We start from the raw sequence: 26,438 nt of genomic DNA, 5'->3' as shown, positions 1-26,438 counted from the left end.
TACTTGTACACGTAAAAGGAATAATTAGGGTAAACAGGCTTTCCTTGTAGGTCAGTTGGTAAAGAATCTGCCTGCAAGACAGGAGACCTGGGTTTGATTCCTGGGTTGGGAAGATACCCTGGAGAAGGAAATGGCAACCCACTGTAGTATTCTTGCCTGGAGAATCCCATGGACAGGGGGGCCTGGCAGTCTACAGTCTATGGGGTCACAAGAGTCGAACACAATTTAGCGCCTAAACCGGCACCACCATGTCCGGTGGACGTTGGAGGTCTGGCTGACTGACTTTAACATTGGCCCCTTGACCACCAACAGCCCAGGGGGCTCACACCCACTGCTGTCAGGTGGGCTTGAGCAGTTGTGGCACGGGGGCTTAGTCGCCCCGCGGCATGTGGGGTCCTCCTGGACCAGGGGTCAAACCCGTGTCCCCTGCATTGGCAGGCGGATTCGCACACCATGAGATGGCTGATCTCAAGCAGTCCTGCACCTGGAGCAGCGCACAAGACACCCCCAGCCCCCCGGCCAGCAGCCAGGGCCACTGAGACCGAAGGCCCACTTCCACCCACACCCAACTCCCATCATGCTGTCCAAAGGGGTCACCTTGGCCCTAGAAGACCCCTCACCCTGCCGTAAAGGCCCAGCCAGTGGCAACGGGATCCTGGAGGGGACGCTTCCTTTCGGAGGCCTCACTGGACCTCAGCCTGTCCAGACATGAGGTCAGGAGTGGAGGCACAGAGGCAGCTGAGTGGCATCGATGGAGACTGGGCTTGCCCTGATGGTGAGGAGCTGCCAGGGTGGCCTGAGGTCTGCTGGGAAGAGGAATAGGGTGCCGGCCCGCAGGGGCCCCACTTGGCCAGCAGACTCCAGGCTCCGAGAGCCCAGCTGCCAGCTCAGACACTCACTTCTCTCTCGGGCTTGTGGAGCCTCCAGACCACTCACAGGGTGCACACAGTGACGTCTACATACACCTCTGTGTCCTCATCTGTACAAGAGAATTGAGAGATGGTGTCTGGAAAGAAAGGGACTTCCTGCCATCCAAGCCAGGACAGTGCTGTGACCTAGGGCTTGGTGGGGACAGGTCACAAGGGCTTAGGAAGCTGGAGGGGTGGTCAGCCCTCTGTCCTGCCCCAACCCAGGACTCCTGAGCGGTGACAGGTTGTGGAAGAGAACTGAGGAGACAAAGGTCAGTGGGTGAGCTGGCTCAGGCAGGCTGAGCAGCTGGGACCCCTGCAGGGAGGCTGGCCCCCTCCCGAGGACCCTCCTCTCCCACCCCTTAGACCTCCAGCCAAGCACCCCCGGGACTCACCCTTCCAACACCCCCAGGTCGCCTGTACCAGCCCCCACCTCCTGGACACTCAGTCATCAATCCTGCCGCACACTGGCCTCTCCTCGGCCTCCCGCCTGCCCCTCTCCAGCTCTACCTGCACAGAGGAGTCCAGGTATGACTCTGACCTGTCACTGCCCTACAGACATCCTTCGCTGGTCTGAAGGGCCCGCAGAGTGAAATGTAAGCAGCTTACAGGGCTTCAAAAGCCTCCCTGCCCTCACTCAGATGCTCCACCACCTTGGAGCTCTTCTGCCCTCTGTAACTATGGCCACATTGTTCCCGCCGCCAGGCGCACCAGCCCCACTGCCTCAAGGACTGTGTCCTTCAAGATGCCTTTCCTTGATCTTTCCTGAGATCTCTCAGCCTGCTTTAGCCAGCTCTGAGCTGCCCTGAGCCTCCCCAGATGGCCTGGAAGGGCAGGGAGAACCCCTTGGAGCCTGGTGCTGACGGGGCCCAGGGCGGGGCTGTAAAGCTCCCCGAGGCCAACTGACTGGCTCAAATCCAAACTCCTCTTACGTGGCTGGAGGAGCCAGGTCCACTTGTTTAACCTCTCTGTGGTATAACAGTTCTCACCGCCCAGGATCGTGTGAGGATTTTTAGCATACCTCAAGCATCTGCCTCCCTTAGACTATGAGCTCTTTAACACAGCTGGTGCCTAATAAGCCTGCTTCCAAGCACAGGGCTTTCTGAGGACAAGAGGCAGAGGCCCAAGGGCAAGGCCTGCAGACAGAATGCTCCTCAGCCTCAAGCCCTGCTGGCCTCCCTGACTCTCGGCCCCTAACAACATACAACACACTCACTGCAGGGCCAGCCTTACTAGTGTCTCCTCTCTTCCACAGCTTACCTAGACTTTGCCCACGGGACACTGCACCACCCATCACCTCCCACCCCTGGGGCTGAACCAGCACTGGCTCTGCCAATGGAGCCCTTTTTGCCCATCAGATGGTCCCAAGGTGCCATGGGCCCTTCTTGGGATGTGGGTGCTCCCAAAAGGGGGGGATGAGGGGGGGATGCCTTGGGCCAGTTTCTACCCTGAGGTCTGCAGTCAAAATGAGATCGGCTATCATCCAGATATCAAATGCAAAAGGTCACGGGCCCTAGCCAAGCTCGGGTCTATCCAGAGCCTTTCCCGAGGAGCTCCCTCAGCAGGACCGCTCCTTCCCTCACTCTTCAGACCGCTGGCCCTTTCTCAGCTTGTAGATGGATGCTTCATGAAACCTCCCTCAAGAGGCCTTCTCTGACTAAGTTAAATCAGAGTCCTTTATGAGTCCCCACTTCAGCCTCTGCCCACTACCCTAACAGCTGGACTGTCAGTGAGGCCTGGCTTGGGCAAAGCAGCAATTCAAAACCAAGAAGACAGATATAAACCAGAAGTGTTTATTGCAGAAATTTGGCCAAGATTTCAGCTGAGTGATCACAGGCTAGGCTGGGGCCCTCTGCCCAGGACTGGGCAGGTGAAACAGGAAAGTGCCGGAGGAGGATATCTGGGCTCCAAGCCTCAGAGCTGTGAGAGGATGTTGGGAGCCAGGGTGCAGGTGAGGCCTGTGCCATCTGGCTCCACATTCAGGAATGTGACGATGCCATCCTCTATCACCATGGAGAACCTGCCAGAAAGAAGGGCCGGGCCACGTCAAACAGCCTGGGCCTGGAGGCTGGCAATGGAGTCAGGCGGGGTAGCAAGCAAACCCCCAAGGGGGACCCTCCCACTTTTACCTCTTCAGTCGGTGATTCCCAAAGAGAAACACCAGTGAATCATCAAGTAACAAATCTGTCTCCTGAAAGGAGAAGCAGAGGAAAGGTCAGGAACCCCCAGAACAGGCCAGGTCCCCTGGCTGCTCCCCATACCGGCCGTGTCCCTCCAAGTCCCTGCTTCCAGGATGGAAGCTGGGAGTGCACTCACCTTCCCAAAGGTCCCATTGGGGTCTGCCAGGAGCCGAACCTGAGGAGAAAGCAAAAGTCACAAAAAAACCTCCACCTTGGCCCCAGATCCCCTGCAGGATCCACAGCTCACCTTGCCCTCTGCCTTGTGGGCACGTCCCCACTCTTCAGTCACAAAGACATCATTAACGGTCAGACATGCCACCACCTGGATCCCCTTGGCCTTCAGAGCGCCAGCCTGCTCCACAAACCCTGGCAGGTGGGTCTGGGGAGGAGAACCAGAGAGTCAGCAGGTAGGTAACAGCCTCTGCTCCTCAGCCTACCCTTCGTCTCCAAGCCCTCCTCATTTCCCAATGCCAACAGCTTTGATCAGACAATGAAAATTGGGTAAGCCACAGTTCCTTTTTGCTTCCCTGGTGGCTCAACAGTAAAGAATCCACCTGCCAACACAGGAAACGCAGGTTCGATCCTTCCATCAGGAAGATCCCCTGGAGAAGGAAACGGCAACCCGCCCCAGTCTTCTTGTCTGGGAAATCTCATGGACAGAGGAGCCTAGCGCGCTACAGTCCATGGGGTTGCAGAGAGTTGGCACGACTTAGTGACTAAACAGCAACAACTAAGCTCGGATCCAAATTAAAGTGTTCCTTGCTCAACACTATGAACGTCCCGTGAGCAGGACCGTCTCATTTACCCGGGTCCCAAGTCCCTTCCACAGCCCCGTCACCCAGCAGGATCGATGAGAGCTGTTGCACCACCTTTTCTCCTACATCCCTACACTCAGTCACCACTTATTTCTTAAAAGCCTGATAAGCTTCTTTAACTGTCGTATCACCTACGTCCCATTGGTACAAGCGGTCCCGGGACCATGCGGGACTCGTGAACAACATAAACATGCACATAAGATCCCAACTGCGCAGGCCTCACCTTGGAACAGCCAGGGGTAAAGGCACCAGGGAGCCCAAACAGCACTCCCTTCTTGCCTTTGAACAGCTCCGCCAGGTTCACCTTGTTCCCGGGCTCCTTTTCAAATACCTCCACCGACGGAATGGCATCTCCCACCTAGAAGGAAGGACTCCAAGGTAAGGGCAGGGGCAGGGCCGCAACAGCGGGGTGGGGGTGCCCACTGAGGGCTGAGCAGCCCTGCCTGGTCCTGTGGAGCCAGGCTTTACACCCGGCAGGGAAGTCCACCGCTGTCAGAGATTCCAGTGGCCCCTTTCCTGCGACCGCCTGGTTACCCCACATCCTCCAAGTTTCAAGGTGGCCCTATTCCTCTTAAGGGCCAATCTGTGACCACAGGAAAAAGGAGAGACGGCCTCTCTGGGTGTCACAAGAGGTTGAGTAAACAAGGTGAGTTACAGGAAAGAAGTGGGACAGAGGGGCAGGAGGAGGCCCTGACAACACGGAGGGAGAGGACGCCGGGCACAGCTGAGCGTCCCACACTCAAGACGAGACAATGGGAGGGCAGCAGAAGGTGGGACAGTTGGGGAGCATGAGTACAGAAGGACTCCCTTCAAGGGAGAGGGATCAGCGTTCCTGGGAGTGTGTGCAGGCTTCACGGGCCAGAAAAAGTAGACAAAGGGGGCAAAGGCAGGAGTGAGGGAGAGCCTGGAGAAACACAGCAGTGGGTTGTAGGATGAAGTAGGAGGAGGGGCTCTCAGAAGACTGTGAAGCAAGGGGGAGCCCCAAGGAGCTGGGGATGGTTCCAGAAGATAAAAGGGCTGAAAAACTCAGCAGAAGGGTGCAGTGGGAGAGACAAAACAGGGTTCTAAGAGACGTCGTCACCTGTTTCAAAGGATGGGGTGAGAGTAATACCCAGTAACTTGACAAAAGCAGCGGAAGGGCGTGTAGACGAGCACGTATAGGGGTTAAAAAGGGTAAAGGAGATGGTTCCATAGGTGGGGGAAGCCATGGCACGCCACCTGAAAATGGTGGAGACTGGTCACAGGTGTCCAGAGTGGGTGCGGCAGGGAGACGAGGGGAAGGCCCCAAAGCCTTGAGAACTGTAGAGGAGATGGGGCACGAGACCCCTAAAACTGGCGATATCGTTGCAGCTACCGGGGTCTTGTTGAAGGAAACAAGAGGAACGGACGGCGGGAGGAGCCTCTATGGCAGAGGGAAGGTAAGAAAGACGGTGACTCTCCCAGAGACAAGCGGAACGAAGGGGCGTGCAGAAATGAGTGGAGTCGGGGAGGCAAAGAAGTCAGGCCTGGCTGGGCCCGCGGTCACCTTGATAGGGGCCATGGCTACAGCAGCGCTTCTGAAACCTCGGACCCCGCCAAAAGTCCAGTCGAGGATTCCTTCCAGGCACCCTCGGGCTCCCGCCGCTGTCGCTGACGCACCCTCAACGATGGTCGCCCGGGACACCACCGAGCCCGGTCTGCAGCCCAGGACTCGTAACCACCGCAGACTCATGCCGAGTCATAGAGTCAGAACAGCCCCGCCCACACCTCGAGGCAGAGGTAGTACGCTGGGCGGAACCGGAGCGTTAAGACGCAATCCTGCGAAAGACAGGGCAAAAAGTAGAACGGCGCACGTTACCTGGCCACCGCGCAGGCGTGGACGGCGCACGAATGGGCGGGGCTTCCGACCAGCTCCGTATTAGGGGTGGATCACCGGCGCGCGTGCGAGCGGGCGGGGCTTATTTGCATACAAGGCCGGGTTGCCGCTATTTCGATTGTGTAATTTACGGATTGGGGCAGTATTTCCATTTCTTAACAGCAAGCAAGTGGCAGGAGACGGTGGTGTTAGGCGCCTGGGTAAATAAGTAAAGCGTACTTATTTTGCATTACACGAAGGCCTTTGCATTATAGCAGTGTTACGTATAATTTACATTGTACATGATTTGTAGCATTAGCTCAGCCAAAACCACTGGGCCTGCGCCTTTGCAATCTCCTGCCGAGACGCTTCCAGGAGCTGCGCATGATACCAACCAACCTCGGCTCCGGCGAGGACCGGAAGTCCGGAAGGTTCGCCGTTTCCGCTCCTCCCAGGCGTCCAATAGGATAGAGCGGGACAGCCCCGGAAATGATGTAGAGAGAGACCACTGTCCTTCCGGCTCCGGCTGTGCGGGAGCGCGCAGCGCAGACATGAGGCTGCTCACCCACAACTTGCTGAGCTCGCACGTGCGAGGGGTGGGGCCTCGTGGCTTCCCCCTGCGTCTCCAGGTACTGGCCGTCTCGGGCACCTCTCCCGGGGGCGAGGGTAGGAGAATCAGGATCCGGTCCTTGCCTAACTAAATCTCTGCGCCCCTCAGGCCACGGAAGTCCGTATCAACCCTGTGGAGTTCAACCCCGACTTCATAGTGCGTATGATACCGAAAGTGGAGTGGGCGGCGCTTCTGGAGGCTGCGGACAACGTGAGGACCCACCTCCCCAGCCCCGTGCACACCGTGGGTGGCGGGGGGTTGGGGGGATAGTCTTAACTGCAGCCCTTTACACCAGCCATCAAGGCGAGCGTCTGGGAAGCCGAGATGATTTAAGCCTCTTGCCCACAGCTGCATCTCATCGAGGTGCCTAAAGAGCCGATTCAGGGATATGAGCATAACGAGGAATTTCTGAGAAAGATGCACCACGTGCTGCTGGAGGTGAGAACCGACCCGTCGCTTGCTTCCTGGCTGTACACCCACACCTGACAACTGCCAGTGCTCAGTTCTGGTCCCCTCTTCCCGCAGGTGGAGGTCTTGGAGGGCACCCTGCAATGCCCAGAGTCGGGACGTGTGTTCCCCATCAGCCGTGGGATCCCCAATATGCTGCTGAGTGATGAGGAAACTGAGACTTAAACTATGCCAGGCGCCGGTTTTTCCCTCTGGTTGGTTGTGTGAATCTTTGTTTACACGTTATCTTGTTTGTTAGCCCTATCCTATGTGTCTCTAACCCTTGACCCAGTGACACGCCACACACAGTGTTTCTGAGCTCGATAGTATATATATTTTTTTCTCATTAAAGGTTCAAAACCAAAAGCGGTTTCTCTTTGCAGCAAATATACATTAAAATAGAGTCTCTGTACAGCCACGGGCTCTGGGCCCTGGCTTGCCCCATATCCCTGCGCCTCCCTGGCCAAACCCAAAAATAAATATAGTGTTATTGCTCTGCAGGGCATAGAGGCAGTGCTCCCCCTGCCCCCTGAGGAGACTGGGTGGAGCTGATGGGGGGCCCTGGCCACCCCAGGGGTCCAGGGGCTGGAGCCTGCTTGGAGTTATTGCTTCAAGGTGGGGGGGGGCAGTAACGCCCAATGCAAATGATGAGAGAGGAGCAAAGGGAGCAGGAGCCTTTGCTCTCCAAATCCCCCTCCGATCTGGAGAGGAAGTCGGATTAAGCAGCAGCAAAAGCATCACCCACTGGGAGACTGTGGCCTCCACTCCCTTCCCTCCCTGAGATCAGGCTTCTGCCCACCGACCCCCCCCAACACACACATGTCCCCTGCAGCCCCCTATGGCTTCCGCAAGGCCCCCTACACCCTGGGGGCACGTTATGGCTTGCGAGGGGCAGCACTGTGCCCAGAGCCTGGGCGCACATGTTCCCAGCTTCTAACACCCCCAAGGAGGGGGGAGGGGAGGGTGTAGGGCCTGCTCCCAGGGGCTGATGGTGTTGCCCTGGCCCTGCCAGCAGGCTGTGGCACTACCCAGACCCCAGCTCTGCCCTCTTGGGGCTGACCCCTTGCTGGGCGGGTCCTGCCAGCACCCCCACCCATGCCCACCCCTTGCCTCAGTCCATCATGGCCTCGAGCATTTCCAAAAACAGCTTGTGCATGGGCACCTTGCCCTCCAGCTTCACCCCATAGAAATGGGCCAGCACTTTGCCCGCTGTCTGGCGAAGGAGCGGTAGTGTGAGCAGCAGCCTGCCTGCCCGCCTCCGCTCAGCGCCCCCTCCGGGGCCTGCCCGGCCAGCTTCGTACTCCAGCAGGGCCTCGTGTAGAGCTTCTCGTAGCTGCTCCACCGCTTCAGCATCTTCAATGTGCACAGAGTCTGCAAGGCAAGATGACAGAACTGTTGACATGGGCCATCTCCAGAAGGGGCAGAGCCACATCAACCTGGGCACTGCCAGGTAGGGGCCCAAGAAGGAGCCACACCAAGATTTGCTGAAGCACTACTCACTGCTCCTGCCCATGAGCCAGGGCCCACTCCTCCTTCCTCAGCTATGGCCACCTCTGGTCCCCTTCCCCTTCCCTCCCACTAAGTGGATCACCTGTCTACAAAACCACAGGCACTAGGGCTCAGAATTCAGCATGCATTTCCTGGACCTGTCCTCGCCTGGCTTCGTGACTTTCAGCAAGTCACTGTTCTTGCCTAAGCCTGTATTCCCTGTCTGCAAAGTGGGAGCGTGCCACCATCACAGTTAAAAAACCAAAGCGCCTTATAGAGAAACCCATCAGTACAAGCCCCAAACTCACCTGAATTGGCGAGGGCCAGGGCCTTCAGCAGAACATACTCCTCGCGCTCCAACCGCAGGGCCTGCAGTCGCCGCACCAGCTGCAGCAGGGCAGCCCCCAGTTCCCCCAGGCCAGCGGCTCGCGCCCCCTCTTCATCCAGGACCAGGTCCTCGGCAAAGGCCAGCTCATCCTGCAGTGGCAGGGAACGCTGGGCCACACCCAACACCAGTACTTCCATCCACACGCTCTGCAGCACTGACATCTGGTCAGATAGTGACAGTGACGAGAAGCCTGGGGGGCAGGGGGCCAGAGCCGGCTAAGCAACTGCACCAGAGCCAGGCAGGGCCCAGCCTACCCAGGGGAACCCCACATTGCCTGGGCCCTTTACCTGGGATGCTCTTGGCCCAGCTGATGGTGACCACGATCTCTCGGTCAAAGAGGTCACAGAGGGTGGCCACAGCTGGGAGGTGTCCGTCGGGGCCCGCTGGGTCGGGCATGGCATACAGCTTCTCAGGTTCAACCACCAGCAGATGGGACACCAGTGCGTTCACTGGGGCTGTAGCGACAGTTGGAAGAGGCACGCATTCATCCCTCTGCCAGCCCTTCAGGGTCAAACATCTTCCCAGAGTCACTCCCCCTGTGGCCTTCCTCAATAGCCACTGGCCAGCCTGGCTCGGACACCTCTCTCCGGGAAACACCGCACTATCTCCTAGGGAAAGCGTCTGTCTGTGGACAGGTTCTGAACGTTAGAAAACCTTCCATGCTCCCAGCTGTACTGCTCGAGGTCTGACACACAAAAGGGTATTTTCGTAAATACTTCTTGAGGGAATTGTGTGAACAAACAGATGAAGGGAAGACATGGGTCCCAGCACCCAAGATAACTACTGTCCCGTGTGAATGACGTCAGACAGACTGCCCACCCTGACCCCAGAGCCCCAAGGACCCCACTGCGCTCTCACCTGTCTTCCGAGGGCCTCCAGCTACTGCCAGAGGTCCAGCAGGGAAGGGGCCTGGGAAGGGCAGTGGGTCCACCTCTGGCCGCCGCTTGTACTTCTGTCGCCCACCGCGGACGCGGTCCAGACGTACCCCTTGAATTGCAGGACAGCGCTGTGTCCACGGGGCCTGCTCTCCAGAGCCCGCCTGCCCAGCCCGGTCAGCCAGGACTTCCCAGGCCTCACCCGGCCCGACCCCATGCACCCAGCTCCCCAGCCTCATCCAGGCCCCCGCCAGCGCTCACCCTCCTTGAGCATGCCCACCCGCAGGCACTTGGTGAAGCGACAGGCCTGGCAGGCCTTGCGTCTCCGCTTGGTGATCTCGCATTCGTTGGAGGCCGGACAGCTGTACTCGATGCTGCCTGCCAGGGAAGAGGCAGGGCTCCAGTGGCGGCCTCCTGGGGCCCAGAGGGGGCCTAGCCAGTGGGGAGAGCCCTGCCATTCCAGGCAAACACAGGTCTGAGGAGAGCGGGAGTGCTGTGAATGGGGCAGGGAAATCGGGGCACTGAGGGGAAAGGTGGCTGGGCTGGGAATCCCGGCCTGGGCAAGGGAGGGGCTGGGACCAGGGGAGTCAGGCGGCAACCGGCCCCAGCCTCCGGTCCAGTCACACCTCTGGGCTGTGCTGCCCTCATCTGTTCTCATCAAGGGCCACAGTGGCCTCCACACTGCTACATCCAGCGGTCAGTTCTCGTCCCTCTATTACTAACATCTAACACTGCTGATCCCTCCTAGAAACAAACACTTTTCTTCTTTTGCTTCTAGGACACCACACTCTGGGTTTTCCTCCTACGTCACTGCTATTTTGTGGCTTCTGTGCATCTGCCTACACTCCTTCCATTGAAGACCCCCTGGGCGGCCCTCCAACCTGTCTCCTCTGACTCATTCCCATGCTGATCTCACCCAGGCTTTCATATCTGTACCTCTAGCCTAGACCTGTCTGAACTCTAGACACATCCCACTGCCTCCTCGGCATCCTGCGTGTCCAGAAGGCACTACAAACTTATCTTGTCCTAGATGGAGCCCCCGACTTACCCCTCCAAAACCTGCAATCTCATTTGTCCAGCTGCTCAAGCAGAAATCTTTTTATAATTCCTTTCCCACCCCAAATCTAAGCCACTGACAGGTCCTGGTGGGCTTTACCTCCTAAAACATTCAGAAGCCCACCCGTTCCTCCCCTGGCAACTGTTTCTACCCTTGACCAGAGTCACTGTCACCTCCCTTCCTGCTGTCTTTGTCACCTTCGGTTACTATCAACACAGAGGCATCCTCTTAAACCTAAGACAGGGAACTCCCTGGTGGTCCAGTGGCTAGGACTCCACACTTTCACTGCTGAGGGACTGGGCTCCATCCTGGTCAAGGAACTAAAGCCAAAAAAACCCCCTAAGACTGATCATGACCCTTCCCTACTTAAAACTCTCCAGGTGTCGGGGAGGGAGGCTCAAGAAGGAGATACATGTATGGTTACGGCAGATTCACATTGTTGTACAGCAGAAACCAACACAACACTGCAAAGCAATTATCTTCCAATTAAAAATAAATTTTAAAAACCCTCCAGGCGAACCCCATGGCCTATGAGACCTGCATCCCAGCTCCTCGCCACCTTTCTGACCTCATCCCCTTTGCCCTCTGTCCGGCTCTGTTGGCCTACTCAATGTTCCTCAAACAGGCCCTGCCTCAGGGTGCATGGCTCCCTTACCTCCTTCAGATCTCTGCTTCCTGGGGAGGCCTTCCCAGCCACTAGATAAGAATGGCAAGAGCCCCTCCACAGACACCTCTGGTCACTTGCCCCTGCTGTGTATTTCCTGCCCTTGCTTTATGGTTTCTCGAGAGCTCTTAGCACCGTTTAATATGCAACATCTGTACATATTTATCTTCTTCGTTACGTCTACCCATTTTAGTGCCAGTTCCCTGGGGGCCAGGACTGTGCCCAGTGCTAGGAACAGGGTCTGGCTGAATGAATGCACGGTGGCCCTCCCAGCTCCTGGGCTACCACAGGACTGAAAGGCTCAACCGGCCAACATACCCAAAGTGAATTTCTCCTCACAATCTGCTCTCTCCTCCACCCTACCTGGGCTTCTTCAGCTTAAGACGCCTCCTCAGGGAGGCCCTCCAGCATCTCAGGCCCAGCCAGATTCCCTGGCACACCCTGCTCCTGACCCCCCAGCACTTACCACAGCTGTTAGTAACAACTGTGCTCAGGTCACTGTTTTCCCTTCTCCTCTGCTGGGATGTGAACTGAGGACAGGAGCGACCCCTAGTCCCAGCTGTGTCCCCGCACCTGGAACAGTGGCCAGGGCAGCAGAGCACAAGTTCATGAGGAGGGAGGATCCTGGAGGCTGCCACTTACCAAGTGGGTGACCTTGGGCAAGCCCCACAACTACGCCTTCGACCCTCAGTTTTCCCATCTGTAACACTGGGATGAGTAAAAACTACTTCCTACAAAGGTGGGTTGTGAGAACAAAATGGGATAATCGAGGTTAAGACATTTAGCAGGCTCCAGCACCTAGATATTCCATAATGATCACTGTGTATGGCTAATGCTCGACAAATACTTGTCAACAGAGAACCAAGTGTTCCAGGGTGGGTAGGAGACATTTGAACCCGGACCTGTTGGCTCAGGTCTGCAGGGCCAGAAGCGAGCACAGAGCTTTTAGACCAGCGGGTCTCAGCCAAGTCAAAACTTGCTAGAATGTCACAACCAGACATGAAGCATCTGCCCAGAGTTATTTGTAATAAGCAGAGGCAACAGTCTGGCCTTTATGAGCTTAGCTCTAGACCGCAATCGACCCAAGTTCAAATCTTGTTGCTGCCATTTTCTACCCATGGGACCTGAACCAAGTTTCAAAAACCTCTCTGGGCCTCAGTTATAATAGTGCTAGTACCTTAGAGACTGCTGTGGGGGGTAACAGAGCTTAAATGTAATAGGGCACGGTGCCTGACAGTCAAGAAACACTCTGAAAAAGCCTACGTATTATAGCCCCAGAGTAACCACTGGTTTATATAAAAATATAAGTAACAGGTACATCCAAAATAATGCTTCTTACATCGCCATCTTGCTCACTCATATTTTGATATGCTTTCCTGAGTGGAAAAATTCACTGAGTACTATTGGCAGGGATGCCTAATCTTTTTTTTTTTCCTGACCACACCATGTGGCTTCTGGGATCTTAGTTCCCTGACCAGGGTTTGAACCTGGGCTCTTGGCAGTAAGAGTGAGGAGTCCTAACCACTGGACTGCCAGGGAATTCCCTGCCTAAGTCTTTTTAAAGGTAGATGCTGAAATATGATGTAGCCCCCTCTCAGTTAACCATAAAAACCTGCCTTGTGCTGGGGCTGCTTCAGGAAATCAACACAAAAAAGGGCATGTTCTCTGCTGGGGAGAGGATAGCAGCGGCCAGAAGACTCAAGCTTAGAAGCAGGCAGGGGCTGCTGTAGAAGGTGCTGGGCCTGGGTACCAGAAACCTAGGAGGCATCCTGAGTCCCACTCTCACATCCCACATCTGATCCATCAACACATTCTGGCGGCTTTATTTAACTCTTAAGGGAAAGGGCATTCCTGGGACATAGGAGGACCTGGGAACTCCAGGCCGCCAACCCCAAGTGGTACCACGGCACCCAGCAGTGCACCAGTTAGGCAGCCCCAGGCCCAGAGGACAAAGGGCACAGGAACGGGGTGGGGGCTCACCCTGGATGGTCCTCTTGAAGAAGGCTTTGCAGGCCTCACAGGATGCCACACCATAGTGGTAGCCGGAGGCCACGTCCCCACAGACCAGGCAGAGGCGTTTGGGCAGGGAGCTGAGCACCAGCTTCCCACCACCCTGCTCCCCAGGCCCAGCCCCCTCCCCATCCTCCTCTTCCTTGTGGCCTGGGAGGCAGCGGGTGGGAGCTGGGCCAGGAGCCAGAGCCACGGGGGGCTCAGTCTCAGTCTCCGAGGAACCCTTTGGGCTGTCAGGGCTGGCTGGCTCTGCCTTGATGTAGAGAGGCTCAATGCCCACCACCTGGCTGGACATGGCGCTGGTCACCTGCGGGAAGAGACCCGTCAGGTCACAGGGAGGAGCTGGGATGGGGGATGGAGACACCCTGTCACCCTGGTTGCCCAACCCCAGGCCTAGGCAGGCTTCCAGGCTTAGCCAGAGGGTGGAGGGGGGACAGAGTCCAAGGAAGGCTGCCCATGAAGAGGGCCCCCCATCTGTTGCCATAGCAACAGTCTCCAGCGCCTCCAGGGCCAGTAACTAACAGCAGATCTCCCACTTGGGAACCTACAGGAGGTTTGGAAAACCCCTACCCCACCCAGGCTAGGCAATAGGGAAAGCTTACCCCCAGGCACTCTTCAACCCTATCTGGAATCCTCAGCCAAGAGTGGGATACCTCTCAGTTTTCTCCAGATGCTGGTGATCTCAGCGGTCTCCCCCACACAGGACCTCCCCTGGGGATCCTCCACTCAAAAGCCAAGACACAGACATACACACCAAAGGGCAGTCCATGTGCTCACACAAGGGTGCGTATACCCTCACCCTCCCACTCACTTGGGTCTTCAGATGTCCTCACCTGCACACACACACTCACGTGCCCACTCAAGTGTTCACACACAGTCACTCTACCGAGCAGGTTCACACTCACATGGCCTTCTCAAACCCCAGTTCTCATTCATGCTCCCATTTGCCTTCACACACTCCTCAAGTGCATACTACATAACAAAGTCACACTCAAGGTTCATAATCACACTCTCGCTCACAAATATGCTTACACTCTCTCCATGATCTCCCCCCCCCCCCACACACACACACAGGCATAGACCCTTATGGAAAGATATTCAGAACCTCTCACACCTGACACTTGCCCTCTGGCCCCAGGCACACCCGCTGGCGCGGCTCCACCTCCTTGCACACTTCCTCACATTCGCTCCTACACTCCTGCTGCCGCAGAATCCTACACCATGGGGCGCCCAGCGCGCCCCCCCAACCTGCGCGCACCTACGGGAAGTTGCCTAAAGTTACTGCGTCTCCCCTCCCCCTCCGCCCGCGGGGGCCCTCTATCAGGTTATCAGGAAGTAATGGGGGAGCGCCAAGGAGGAGGAAGCTCTCCCCAGCCAGTGCGATGACCTTTGACCCAGAGAGAAGGGTGGCCCGAGGCCCCTTCGAGCGCCCCCACGTGGTCTTCAAAGCCCCTTCCCCGACCGGGAACCCTTCCCATCTTCCACCCTGGCCCGCCCCCGGGACTCCGGCATGCTCCAGGTGCCGGATTGAACCCTGCCCTGGGATTGGATCCGAAGCCCGAGCCCGACCCTGGCCAGAACCTGCAGCCCGAGTAAGAACCGGCCTCGGGTCTCGGGCCGGGGCCTTAAGCCCTGGGCGCCAGATCCCGCCCGCACCCTCACCCCGTCTGGCTTTCGACAGGGTGTCGACCGTGACCTGGGCCGGACCCAGAGTCGGACCCCGCCTGGAGCCCGCCCCCCGCCCCCCGCCCCCAGCCCGCCTCCCAGCCGCGCTCGCACATGGCCCCCGCGCCCCGCCCGCCCGCCCACCCCACAGCGGCGCTCCCCTCCGCCCCCGGACCTGGGGCTCCGGCAGGGCGGGCGGGCAGGCATGGGGGCCGAGCGGCCCAGAGCGCCGGGTGAGCCGGGGGCCGCGCGCGGCCCCTCCTCCGCCGCCTCCTCGGGCCGCGCCGCCCCGCCGCGCCGAGTCCCCTCACTCGGCGGCGCCGCCGGCGGCTTGTAGGACACAAAAGGACATCGCGGCCGCTTCCTACTCCGCTTCCTCCAGCTGACAGCGGGGGCGGGGCTGGCCGTGCGCATGCAAAGCAGGGGGCGTGGCCCAGCGCCCTATGCTAATCAGGCAAGTGGGGCGGGCAGCGCCTGCGCGCTGGAACGTGCCGGGGCGGAGCCAACGAAGCCGGAGGACCGGCCTTCGTGCAAGTCCGGGCCGCGCCGCCGCCGAGCTCCGGCGGCGCACCTGCTTGCGTAGGAAGCGGCCGAGGGGGCGTGCCCATAGGAGACGCGGAGAGGCTCCGGGGAGGGGGTGGGGCCAGGAGCCTTCTTACGTAAAGGGGGAGGCGGGGCGCGCTGTTCGCGAGAGGAGTTGGAGAGGTCGTTGAGTGGCCGCCGCTGAGGGGGGAGACTTCATACATATGTAAATAGGAGGGCGGGGCGAGCGCCGGGGCTGGTGTATCTGCATATGCATGAGAGGCGGGGTCTAGCGCGCCTAAGTTAGAAGGGAGGTGCTGCCCCTTTCCTTTTCCCCTTTTCCCCCAAGATAACACTAACGGGCACTAGCACCGCACACCCCATATTCCCGCAAAGCTGCTGAACCCGGAGTGGGAGAAGCTGACCTAAGACATGAAATAAGTCCTGGATTTCGAGTCCTGGGAAGGCGGAGCCCATAGGGCCCGAACGCTCAAGGTCACTGCGGTGACCGAGTGAAGGTCACAGGGAAAGGCGGGGCCACGTGCGTCCGCCTCTAGCGGGCAGCCACGCATTGACTCACGGACCTTGTACAGATTCTTTTATTTCTCTAAGGGCTCAAATTCCACGTGGGCAGGGTCGGGCTTGGATCTGGGGACTGGACAGGGACCAGGGCTGGAGTCGCTGGAACCCGAGGCGGTGCTCTCAGATCGCCAAGACTTGCAGCCTCCTGTTCCGGCGCCTTTTGAGCCCCTCGATGTATCGCTGCAGCTGTTTGGTCAGGGTATGGCCCCGGCCGATCTCTGATTGGTAACCTGGAGGGCAGAGCTGTATTCAGGGCAGTGAGCAGGGGCATGGCCTCCCCATCAGCCAGTCTATATTAGTTCGGGAAACTCTGGATCTTCAGGGTACTGGAACCTGGTGGTTTTGTTTCAAATGGTCAAGTCAGAGACCTGTGCTCCAAACAGACGGGAGATTCAGAGTGGGATGGAGTGCTGAGGTGGAGGATGGATGAGGAAGGCAAATGTAGAGAAGATGTTGCCGGCCTGAATTAGGCCACTGAGAGCAGGAAGCTTTGGGGACACCTCTTGGACCACCCCCTCTAAGTCATTAGCTCTTAGCCCTCCCCACCCCACCCTGACTTTCATAAAGTAAGCAGGGAGACCAAAGGAAATTTACTCCAATAATCCACTGTCCAAAGGCTCTGGGAAGGGGCCAAGGCCACACAAAGGCTGTCATTCCCAATAGGCAAGGGGAGAAATGGCCTTAGAAAAGCCATAGCAGGTTAAGAGGGACTGCACTGCAGCTACAGCCCAGTCCTGACAGTCACTCCACACTCTGTCCTTTGGGTCTCCCTGTGCCCAGCCTCCTAACTTTTTACTTTTCCTAAAGCTTCTGGAATATTTGTGGGTGGTAAGGGAATCTGACAAGGCAGATCCATCCTGAAACCCCACTCCTATAGGATCAAGGCCTGCAAAATCCCCCCAGGGTCTCTTGTGGAAGTTGAGGGCAAGAGGAGGGGTGCGCGGGAAGTAGGGGGCGGGGAGGCTCACTCCGGAGGGCTTCGGTGAGTATTTCCAGAGCTTCATTCTCCATCAGTTCAGTCAGGGGCAGGGGCAGCTAGAGAGGCAGCAAGAGACTCAGATGAACAAGGGACCCCAGCTCTGCCCACAGCTGAAATGCCCCAGCTATGCCCTCCAGTTCCCCAATTGACCTGCCTGCCCCTCCACCCTACAAAGCACCCCCACCCTCTCACCCTCCACCCCCCACTATACTCCCAGTTTCCTTGGTGCCTCCAACCCTGCTCTGCTGTTCCACCCAGTAGGCTCGATGGGGTGTGTGCCTCGAGATATCGAGCGATGACACTGAGGAAGGCTTTTCTGGGAGAAGAGAAAAGAGGGATTAGTCATCTGTAGACTGCTCGGGCTTCGCTGGAGCAGAGAAGATGTAGGGGTAGGCTGAGGGTCAGAGGGCTCCAGAGACCAGCTCCAGATACCACCTGAGTGGGAAACAGGATGGGATAGTGGTTTACAAGCCTGGGCTTTGTTGTCCCACCCTCCGAGGTGCCAGTTCGGACTACCCCACTTTGTGAGACTTAAGGCCAGTGACTGACTTTCTGACCTTCAATTTCTTCATCTGTACAATGGGATAATAAGACTGGCCCCTTAATGGAGGTTGTGAAGTTTAAAGGCGATCATGCAAGGGAAGCTGAGTGCCTGGCACAACAGCAAGTGCTCAATAAATAGCATATTGTTGTCTGCTCCAATTCCGTGATGAAGGCCTGGAGAGTGGAGGTGGCAGGGAGAAGGGCATGCCCCAAACAGCCCGGTAAATAGTATTTACTAATGGAAGTAAACAGTATAAAAACTGTAACCAGTGACAATAAATAAAAGGCAGGCACCCCCTCGAATAGCTAAAAATCTACAGAAAAGGCATTAACTCCCTCCTTTCAACTATTCTGTGATTCCATGGAAAACACTCCGTGCGGCCCGTCTCTGTGGCCCCAGGACCTTGTGCGACTCCTGCCCGGTAGGGGGCGTTCCTAGAATGTCTTGTTGCTTTAAAGCGAGAAAGATTAGCGTGGGGCGCCCCTTCCAGGGAATCCTAGAAACTTGGGTCCTACTGTTTCCCCCCATTTTACTGCAATAGAAATTGAGGCTCTGGCCAGGCCCCTGTCCGGTGGGCGCCCACAGCCCGGTGAGGCCACACACCGTTGTCGGTCTTGGAGTCGTCCTCCTCTAAACGGCTTCCCTGGGAGCTATCGCCGCCAAGCTCCAGCTCCTCTGGCTCTTCTGGCTTGAAGCGGTCCTTGTCCTCTCCGCCATCGGATGCTTCCCAGCCACCCTCTGCGTCGTGGCCAGCCTTCTCGTCGAACCAGAGAGTCTTAGCGCTTACGCTAACCTCCTCCAGTTCCGAGTCCTCACGGACCGTGGGCAGCTGCACATTCAGCTTCGGCTGAGACAGAGTAGCCGTGGTCCACATGTTCCGGATATCCTGCAGGCTCGACCCGCCCGAGCCATGGTGGCTCGAAGACTTGGCCGACGCCTGTGGGCCACACACAACGAGGGAAGCCGAGGGTCGTGGGGAATCGGGAGGGGAAGGAGAGCAGGCTGGGAGTAGGGATCCTGAACCCAACCAGGGCCGACACTCCCCTGCTGAGGGGTGGGGGGAGATGGGGGGCGTGGGGGTGATTGTTGGGAGCTGCCCTGAGCCAGGGCTGAATGAGAGGACAGTCAGGGGCCCAGGGTGAGCCTGGGGGCTGGCAGGGTGAGGAGGACCAGGAAGAGTTCTTACTTTTAAAGGCTTTCCCTCCATGCTTCTGCCCCAACGGACCCAGTTGCCACAGGCCTCCGGGCGAGGAGGGTGGGGGAGGGGGTTCACGCTCCAGGAAGGGGGAGGGGCAGGGTCCCGTTGGGAACGGCCCATGGGAGTCTCGCGGGCAGAGAGTTCAAGCTACAAGCCTCCGCACCTAGATGCCCTTCTGTCTCCCCATCCCCTGCCGCATAGCCGCACGGGGGATGGACGCCCCGCGCATCCAGGCTGATTCCCACGCCAGACCCTACCGGCAACCTCCAGGCAGAAACACCGGTCCAAGTACCCCTGAGAGTGCGGTCCCTTGACCGACGGGAGGGGCAGGGGTTCGGCCTGGGGACCCTGGCGGGAGGAGAAGGAGGGAGCAGGGCCTGACTTGCCCGGGAGGTGGCCGACGACGCAAGCACTCGCACACCCTCTCGCGTTCCCGCAGCTCCACGCCCGCAGCCGTGCAGACTGTTTCCGTTTATTGATGCGGGCTTTGAGGCACAGTCGTGAGGTGTTGTGAGGGACAGGCCCGGCCGGGACAGCGAGACAGAAAGCCGTGGGAGTCTGAAAATGGATGAAGTGACAGGGCCAGGAGCAGGGGGTGGGAGACAAGCAGCCCGTGGCCTCCTCCCCAGGTTTCGGTCCGGTCGGTCGAGAGAGGGCTCTTTGGTTAGACAAGCAGAGCATGCCGGGGTGAGAGGGCGAGAACGAAGCCCTTTGAGAGGCCGGGGCCGGGGTCCTCCCTCTACGCGGGCACGCCTTTGTCCCGGGGGCGCCCCGGGCCGCGGGGCCGCGACGGTTTCCTGGGGGGATTGAGGGGGCGGCGGCGACCCCGTGGCGCGCGGGGCAGCGCGCAGCCGCGCTCGCTCTGCGTGTCCGAGGACTCGTCGATGAAGGCCAGATTCTCGCTGGGGTAGTCCAGCGCGGAGGCCGTGGGCGGCGTGGGCGGCGTGGGCGGCGTGGGCGGGGAGGACGGCTCGGTCTTCTCCGGGGCAGTAGGGGACAGGGGCCTGCTGGCGGGCTGCGCCGGGCAAGGCGGTGGAGGCAGGGGTGGCCGCTCCTTCTCCGACGGCGGTGGTGCCGTGGGCCCAACTCGCTGGGTCACCCGCGCGGTCACCGTGCCCGTCCAGCTGGCGGCCTGCGCCGTGAGGCCACCCATCTGCGCGGGGAGGAAAGGCAGTCCTCTACCAGGGATCCTCGACCGTCTCTCCGCAACCCCGGGAGCCTGCGCCGTCACCCGTCAGGCATGGCCCCTCTTTTTCGCCTGGTCCTCCTGCCTCAGGAGTGGGAAAAGGCCGGAGGAGGGAGGACAAAGCTCATCACCAGCCACATCCTCTCCTTTCCTCCGCCTGCACTGAAATGCTCCCTTCTCCAGGAAAGACCCGAGGTTTTGTATCAGCTCTCCTGGGTCCCCAGAGACCTTTGTGCCTCCACCTACTCCACGGCCAGGAGAGGGGGTTACAAAATACAGCAATAAATAAAACTACAAAGACGAAACGCAGCAACAAATAAAATTTTAGTATAAGTATGTCCCACGCCGCATTTGAGACATACTTGTACTCAGATAATATTTGCAATTTATCCGAAATTCATATCCAACTAGGATTCCTTCATCTTTATTGGCTAAATCTGGTAACCTTTAACCATGAGAGTAGAGACTGGAGTCAACTGCAAACCTGTCCGAGCTTATCCCTTTGATCCCAACCGGTGCACACAGTGGCTCCCTCAGTCCCCATCTTGGGGAGCCCACACTCTGGAAGGGAAGGCGGGGTGGTCCACCGGCTGCTGGGGAACAGCGCGTCAGCACCAGGGCGCAGGCGCAGGCGCGGCGTCGAAGCAGGGGCGCCTACCTCTGCGCGAGTGCGGCGGGACACGACTCGCAGCCAGTTCCCGATGGTGGTGAGCACTGAAGCGAAGTAGGCCAGGCCGAGCAGGATCCAGAACCACACCAGCGGCTGGTAGGCTGCAAAGTTCTGGTTGGGACTGGCCCCTGGGACACCGCCAGGGAGGGGAGAAAGAAGTTGATTGAGACATGCCTTGAGCCCATGACTCTCGGGTTCACTGTCCTCAACTCCTGGAGAGGATCCGCCCTCCCCAGGGCCAAGGGTCTGAGCTAGAGTGAGTGGATGCAAGGAGACAGACTGGGAGTGACTTTAAGGTGTCCAAGAGAAGAGTAAGTGGAGGTGCTCAGGCGCAAGAATGTGAACATGTGTGAGGGGTGCACATGTACAAGAATGTGGCACGTGTGAAGGGGTCACTTAATACACGTGTGAGCATGCATGGGGGTGCAGGCATGCAAGACCGTAAGTAGGCAGGAGGTGTCGCAGCCCTGCCAAAACGTGAGGGTGCATTCAGTGAGCGGATGTAGGGCGTGGAGCAAGCGCGTGTGAGCGCACAAGCGCCCTGTGGGAGGGGAAGAGCAACCCAAGAAAGGTGGCCTCACCGGCCACGTAGTCCCCGAAGCCCACCGTGGTGAGTGTCACCACCACGAAGTAGATGGCCTCCAGCTTGCTCCAGCCCTCCATGTAGCAGAACACGAACGTGGGCGTAAGGACAAAGAGTAGGCAGCCGATCAGCAGGAAGAGCACCGCGGATAGAATTCTCACCAGCCCCGGTGGCACGTGCCACTTCTGCAGGGAGGGGCCGAGGAGTCACCAAAACCTCCACGCTCACACTCCACACCCCCTCTTCTCGGAACCAGCGTTCGAGGTTCGCGGGATTCAGGCGCCCCGCCCCTGCTCACATGCCGGGGCTGGGCCGGACGGACGTAGGAAAGGGTATCCCGAACCCAACGCCAGGGCGCACAGGGCGTGGAGCAGCTCACCAGAAAGATGGCTTCGATGTGACCGATGCCGCGGCGCAGGGAAGAGCCCAGCCGGTCCCCGACCCCGGCCAGCAGTATCCCAAACAGCGGGATCCCCACCAGCGCATAAAAGATGCAGAAGAGACGCCCAGCATCTGTGCGCAGGGCTGCGTTGCCATAGCCTGGGCAGAGGGGCCGTGCAGCAGGTCTAGGGGCTACCTGGCACACACACACACACACACACACACACACACACACCCCAGCTCTCCCTGCACCTTCCCCCATGAGAAAGCCCAGCCACCCCTTGCCCCCTCTCCATGCCCAATCCCTTCCCCCACCGATGGTTGTGATGATGGTGCCTGAGAAAAAGAAGGCACTGCCCAGGTCCCAGGCTGAATGGTTGCTGTTACTGGTTGAGTTGGTGTCAGGGTTCGCGCCCCCTCCCAGGGCATCAGCCACATCCTGCAGGACAAGGCACAGAAGGAGGAACCTCAGTCCTTGCCTTCTATCCTGGCCAACCCCTGGCCCTCCAGTCTCTGAGTGCTTCCCTCCTTAGCCCTCCCAGCTCTCCCCTACCCTCTGGTCTTCTTGAAGGCAGTCCCTTAGAGCAGACATTGCAGATTGGGCAGCCCAATTTTGTTGTTTGACCAACACATTGTTGTAGAGACGTTTGAGTTATCAGCCCCTTAATTTCGCATAACAGATTTCCAGTTTTACAGTGGTCGGGAGCACAGACTCTGGGACCAGACTGCGTGGTCGGGAGCACAGACTCTGGGACCAGACTGCCTGGGTTCACATCTCGGTGCTAACTGAAGCTGAACTGTGCTTCCATTTCTGCATGTCAGTTGGGGGTGGTGATAATAGTACCTTCCTCAAAGAGTTATTGTGAAGAGTTAAAGCATTCACAACAAAGCAAGCACTGTGTATTTGTTAAATGATTACCCATGTAGACAGCATGCTCAAGTTCAGCTTTCCATGAACCCCACCACCTCTACTTCCCCTTAGGAAGCTGACTTTGAGTCAGTCTCTTGCCTTCAAAAATATGATGAAAGTTAGGGACCCTCCCTCCAGGAAGGTTCACATACCAACAAATTTTGCATCCAGTTTGGGGAGGGTCATGGACAGACAAACCCTTCCCCACCCTGCTGAAGTCCAAACCAAATCCTGTGCTACACAGTAGATGCTCACTGAAGGTGAAAGTGAAAGTCACTCAGTCGTGTCCGACTCTTTGTGACCCCATGGACTATACAGTCCATGGAGGTCTCCAGGCCAGAATCCTGGAGTGGATAGCCTTTTCCTTCTCCAGGGGATCTTCCCAACCCAGGGATCGAACCCAGGTCTCCCGCATTGCAGGCAGATTCTTTACCAGATGAGCCACAAGGGAAGCCCAGATGCATATTAAATACGATTACATTTGTGAAATGGCCATGTGTCTGCCCATCTTGCCAGCCAGTTGGCCTTCCTCCCAAGGCGGAGTCTGTGTTTTGAAAGTGCCTGCCCTAAGTGATGGAGGTCAGAGCACAGTGAGGAGAGAGCGCAGAGGACCCTTCCCTAAGCAGCACCAAGCCAGGACACACAGGCGGTAGTGTGAAGGAGGTCATAAACCACCTTCTTTCTCTCTGACTGCAGTCCTCATTAGCAAGACACAGTCCAAATTAATCTTCCTAAAGTGACAGCCCCAAATCTTCTATCCCTCTCTGCTATCTGCAGAATAGAGTCTGAATTTCCGAGCCCAGCCTGTAAGCCCCTTCTCCATGTGGTCCCAACCTCCTTTTCCCGAGTCTTCTCTCTTGGGACTTCCATTTTGGAGCCCAAGTTACAGTGACCTTATCCCCAGATTTTGAGACGATTACATTTCCTGTAATAATCTCTTCATGAAGCCAAGAAGTGAAGTGTATGATTAAAAGTTATTTAATTTTATTTTGCAACACTTTTCCAATAAATTCACAACTTGGAAAAAAATCCTTTGTCATTCTGGGTGTTCTAATTTTTGCTTCAAATGACTAGGCATCTGCTAAATCCGAGAACTGCAAAACACTGAGCTTTCCAGTTTCCACGCCTTTTTCCATGCTGTTCCTCTGCCCGAGAGTCTCTTGCAACCCAATCACACATCTCTAAATTCTACCCATCTCATCTGCTTCATCAATTACCAGCTCTTCCCAAAGACCCCGGGGCATGTCCCTTCTTGCCATCACCCTCACCCTGCACTTAGGCCAGGGCTCAGCATACAGCTGGCAGTTAACAAAGAAGGAAGTAAGGAAAGCTCCCCTTCTACTAAATCCTACAGTGAACTTTCCCTGGAATCAGTGCCTTCGCCTAGATGTGACATCCTCTAGGCTACAGCCTGCATCTGTCCATCCCAATATCAATTTCCCTGCTCACCCTATCCTGGACAGCATGGCACCTAGCACACAGTAGGTGCACAATTGCTGCATGACTGGCTAATTATAGGAGAGAAATAAAGCAGCTGTTGCCCGCCTTGCATGGTTCTGCCCTTCCTTTTCTTCTTTTTTCATATCCAGGAAAAAAGCAATTCCTTTGTGAAGATAAAATAGGTCAGGTTCCCTCTCTCCTCCTGCCCTGTTGTGTGGTCAACACTCTCCTACCCAGAGTATCAGAGAGCCTTTCTGGGCATTCTCTGGGTCAGAGACAATGTCAAGCTGCCTGTGTCCTGGCCCCACCCCACCCTCAACTCTGCTTCAGGTCCTGCCACTTTGGGAATCAGCTGGAACACTGAGTCCCCATGCTGATGCCTCCTCCTTCCATAAGAACAGGCAGGAAAGGAAAGTGGGGGGGGGGGTAGCTTTTCAATAACATAATACACATTAATGTAATCAAGTGAAATGTTAGGTGTTTTTATTTATTTTTTTAATATGACAGTGGCTCAGAAATCAGAGAGAGAGCAGAGGCGCTTGCCTGACAATAGCATGAAAGGCTGCGGCCCACTCTTCCTTGAGTCACTGGACCAAAGCCCACCCCATCCCTGACTTGCACTCCCTCTAGCTTTCACTTCACAAGCATGTGTCCTGGCAGGAAGGTGTGCTCAACCTGGCATCCATGATGGCATGGATTGGCTTAGGGGAGCCTGGAACCCTCCGAAATCAAGGGTATGTGTTTATATGTGCACTTTTCTGGAGGTAGGGGGTGGGGAAGTGTTCACAATGTTCTTAGGCTTCTCTGAGGCATCTGTGACTCCAAAGAAGCACAAGAACTAGTGTAGAAATGCCAGATTTAGCAAATAAAAATACTGCATGGGACAAATTTGTATTTTAAAAGTATTCATCCTGGAGCTGAAATTTACATTTAACTGGGTGTTCCAGCCTTCATCTGGTAACCCTAAACCTGTGAGTTAGACCTGGGAAGACATAACATATCTCATACGCTACAGCCGTTTATTCATTTCTTCCCTCATGGGTTCCTTCACACAATCACTATCACACGCGGGGATGAGAACCCAATCCCGGGTGCAGCAAGGAAAGCAAATGCAGCCCCTGGCCACCATATTGAAAACACAAGAGACCTGGATGCCAGCCTCTGCCCTGCACCCCTCCAGCTGCACCCTGCCTTCAGGGGTATAGGCCAGGAAGCAGCCCTCCAGAACAGGGCCCCAGCGGCATGCAGCTAGTGTCAGGGGGTCCCAGGCGACTGCTGCGGGGTCTCCCCCCACCCACGCACCTTGATGAAGAGCCCCAGGTCATGGTCGCTCACACTTGGATGGGCCCTCAGGAACTTCTCTCGCGCCTCCCCCAGCTCCCTTTGGGCCTGCTGCTCATGGGGCTGCTCCAAGGCCTGGAACACCAGGGCACCAGACACCAGGTAGAGCAGGACCAGGGCCAGCAGTGCTAGTAGTGTGGTGCTGCGCATGGCGCGCCCAGGGGCCCGGCCAACTCCACTGCCCGCCTGGGGAGGCTGGGCAGGGGGTTCCTGGGGAGCTGCAGTCACTGCGGGCAGAACCAGGGATGCCGGGGTCAATCACCTGGCCTGACACCCCTACACCCTCCTTCTCCAGCCCCTACACACCCAAAGGTCCTGGGAGCCCCAGGCCCTACTACCTGCAGAGGGTCTCTCCTCACACCCCTCTGATCAACCCGACTCCTGGTACCAGGACACACCCAGTGCCCAACCCACCCCACCCCCACCTCGGTCCTCCCCCTTACCTCCACTGCCCGGCCCTCAGCCCCAGTCCGGGACTCCAAGGTGTGAGAAGAGGGCACAGGGAAGGGAAAAGACGGAGAGTGGAAGGTGGAAACAGAGACAGCCTGCCCAGGGAGAGGCGGGGCCAGAGAGGAGATGCTGGGGGCCTGGAGGGGGACCCCGCCTTCCAGCTGGGGGCTGAGGGGGCGCAGAGGACCACGCCGGACGGGGACGGGGATGGCGGTCCGGCTCGTCCGCCGAGGTTGCAGCAGCATCTTCGCGGCTTCTCCCTCCCCTCCTGCCTCTCCTTGCTCGGCTTCTAGAGGTGATAGGCTGGGCAGGGAGCCCCCAGGGTCCCCAGCGCCCCGCTGGGCTTTCGAGGAACCCAGGGGCGGGTCCCAGTCGCTGCGCAGAGGCGAGGCAGGGTGGCGGGGAAGGGAGGGTACCGGGTTCCGGGAAGGAGCGGGATGGGAGCGACGAGGGCTGGACCAGCGCGGCATCCCCCAGGACAGCTGCCGGCTCCCCCGGGACAGCGCGCGGCGACGCCCACGCGCACACACGCGGGCACAAAGACCCGCGCGCCCACGCTCCGCCCTGCGGCTCCAGGCGGCCTCGCTGCCCCGGTTGCACGCACACCGTCCACATGCACACACCCCGGACTCCCGGGCACACCGGACCTTCAGGGCCGTGCGCGCCAGGCCAAGGCCCCCAGAGGCCCACACACATGTGTGCACAGACTCA

The 26,438-nt window shown here is 57.8% G+C and overlaps 4 protein-coding genes across 9 annotated transcripts; 1 reads left to right on the top strand and 3 right to left on the bottom strand.

Moving 5' to 3' along the window:
* Positions 1-2,687: 2,687 nt before the first annotated feature.
* Positions 2,688-6,530, bottom strand: PRDX5 (peroxiredoxin 5). The gene is made up of 7 exons (XM_069565410.1): positions 6,137-6,530; positions 5,429-5,700; positions 4,127-4,261; positions 3,336-3,467; positions 3,225-3,263; positions 3,038-3,099; positions 2,688-2,928 (listed from the first exon to the last, which is right to left on the bottom strand). The coding sequence occupies exons 2-7, from the start codon at positions 5,612-5,614 to the stop codon at positions 2,823-2,825; spliced, it is 660 nt and encodes a 219-aa protein (XP_069421511.1). The 5' UTR covers positions 5,615-5,700; positions 6,137-6,530; the 3' UTR covers positions 2,688-2,822.
* TRMT112 (tRNA methyltransferase activator subunit 11-2) lies at positions 4,352-7,160 on the top strand. 3 transcript variants are annotated; one of them, XM_069565413.1, is made up of 6 exons: positions 4,352-4,549; positions 5,254-5,321; positions 6,051-6,366; positions 6,456-6,557; positions 6,696-6,785; positions 6,873-7,160. In XM_069565413.1, the coding sequence occupies exons 2-6, from the start codon at positions 5,308-5,310 to the stop codon at positions 6,978-6,980; spliced, it is 630 nt and encodes a 209-aa protein (XP_069421514.1). In that variant the 5' UTR covers positions 4,352-4,549; positions 5,254-5,307; the 3' UTR covers positions 6,981-7,160. The 3 variants fall into 3 exon arrangements, with proteins under 3 accessions (XP_069421514.1, XP_069421512.1, XP_069421513.1); XM_069565411.1 differs by having other exon boundaries at positions 4,539-4,673; XM_069565412.1 differs by lacking the exon at positions 4,352-4,549 and adding an exon at positions 4,583-5,001.
* ESRRA (estrogen related receptor alpha) lies at positions 7,106-15,525 on the bottom strand. 4 transcript variants are annotated; one of them, XM_069565405.1, is made up of 7 exons: positions 15,117-15,525; positions 13,247-13,583; positions 9,807-9,923; positions 9,529-9,657; positions 8,958-9,125; positions 8,591-8,860; positions 7,106-8,165 (listed from the first exon to the last, which is right to left on the bottom strand). In XM_069565405.1, the coding sequence occupies exons 2-7, from the start codon at positions 13,569-13,571 to the stop codon at positions 7,906-7,908; spliced, it is 1,269 nt and encodes a 422-aa protein (XP_069421506.1). In that variant the 5' UTR covers positions 13,572-13,583; positions 15,117-15,525; the 3' UTR covers positions 7,106-7,905. The 4 variants fall into 4 exon arrangements, with proteins under 4 accessions (XP_069421506.1, XP_069421510.1, XP_069421508.1 ...); XM_069565409.1 differs by having other exon boundaries at positions 8,958-9,295; positions 15,117-15,331; XM_069565407.1 differs by lacking the exon at positions 15,117-15,525 and adding an exon at positions 13,879-14,945.
* A 3,496-nt stretch (positions 15,526-19,021) lies between these two features.
* On the bottom strand, positions 19,022-25,499 carry KCNK4 (potassium two pore domain channel subfamily K member 4). Its single transcript, XM_069565404.1, has 6 exons — positions 25,239-25,499; positions 21,902-22,025; positions 21,585-21,745; positions 21,204-21,390; positions 20,611-20,750; positions 19,022-19,919 (listed from the first exon to the last, which is right to left on the bottom strand). The coding sequence occupies exons 1-6, from the start codon at positions 25,425-25,427 to the stop codon at positions 19,506-19,508; spliced, it is 1,215 nt and encodes a 404-aa protein (XP_069421505.1). The 5' UTR covers positions 25,428-25,499; the 3' UTR covers positions 19,022-19,505.
* Between the last annotated feature and the right edge of the window lie 939 nt (positions 25,500-26,438).

The sequence above is a fragment of the Ovis canadensis genome, chromosome 21, assembly GCF_042477335.2.
Source record: "Ovis canadensis isolate MfBH-ARS-UI-01 breed Bighorn chromosome 21, ARS-UI_OviCan_v2, whole genome shotgun sequence".
Classification (NCBI taxonomy): domain Eukaryota; kingdom Metazoa; phylum Chordata; class Mammalia; order Artiodactyla; family Bovidae; genus Ovis; species Ovis canadensis.
The sequence above is the reverse complement of the archived record's forward strand: the minus strand, read 5'-3'. Positions and strand labels throughout refer to the sequence as shown.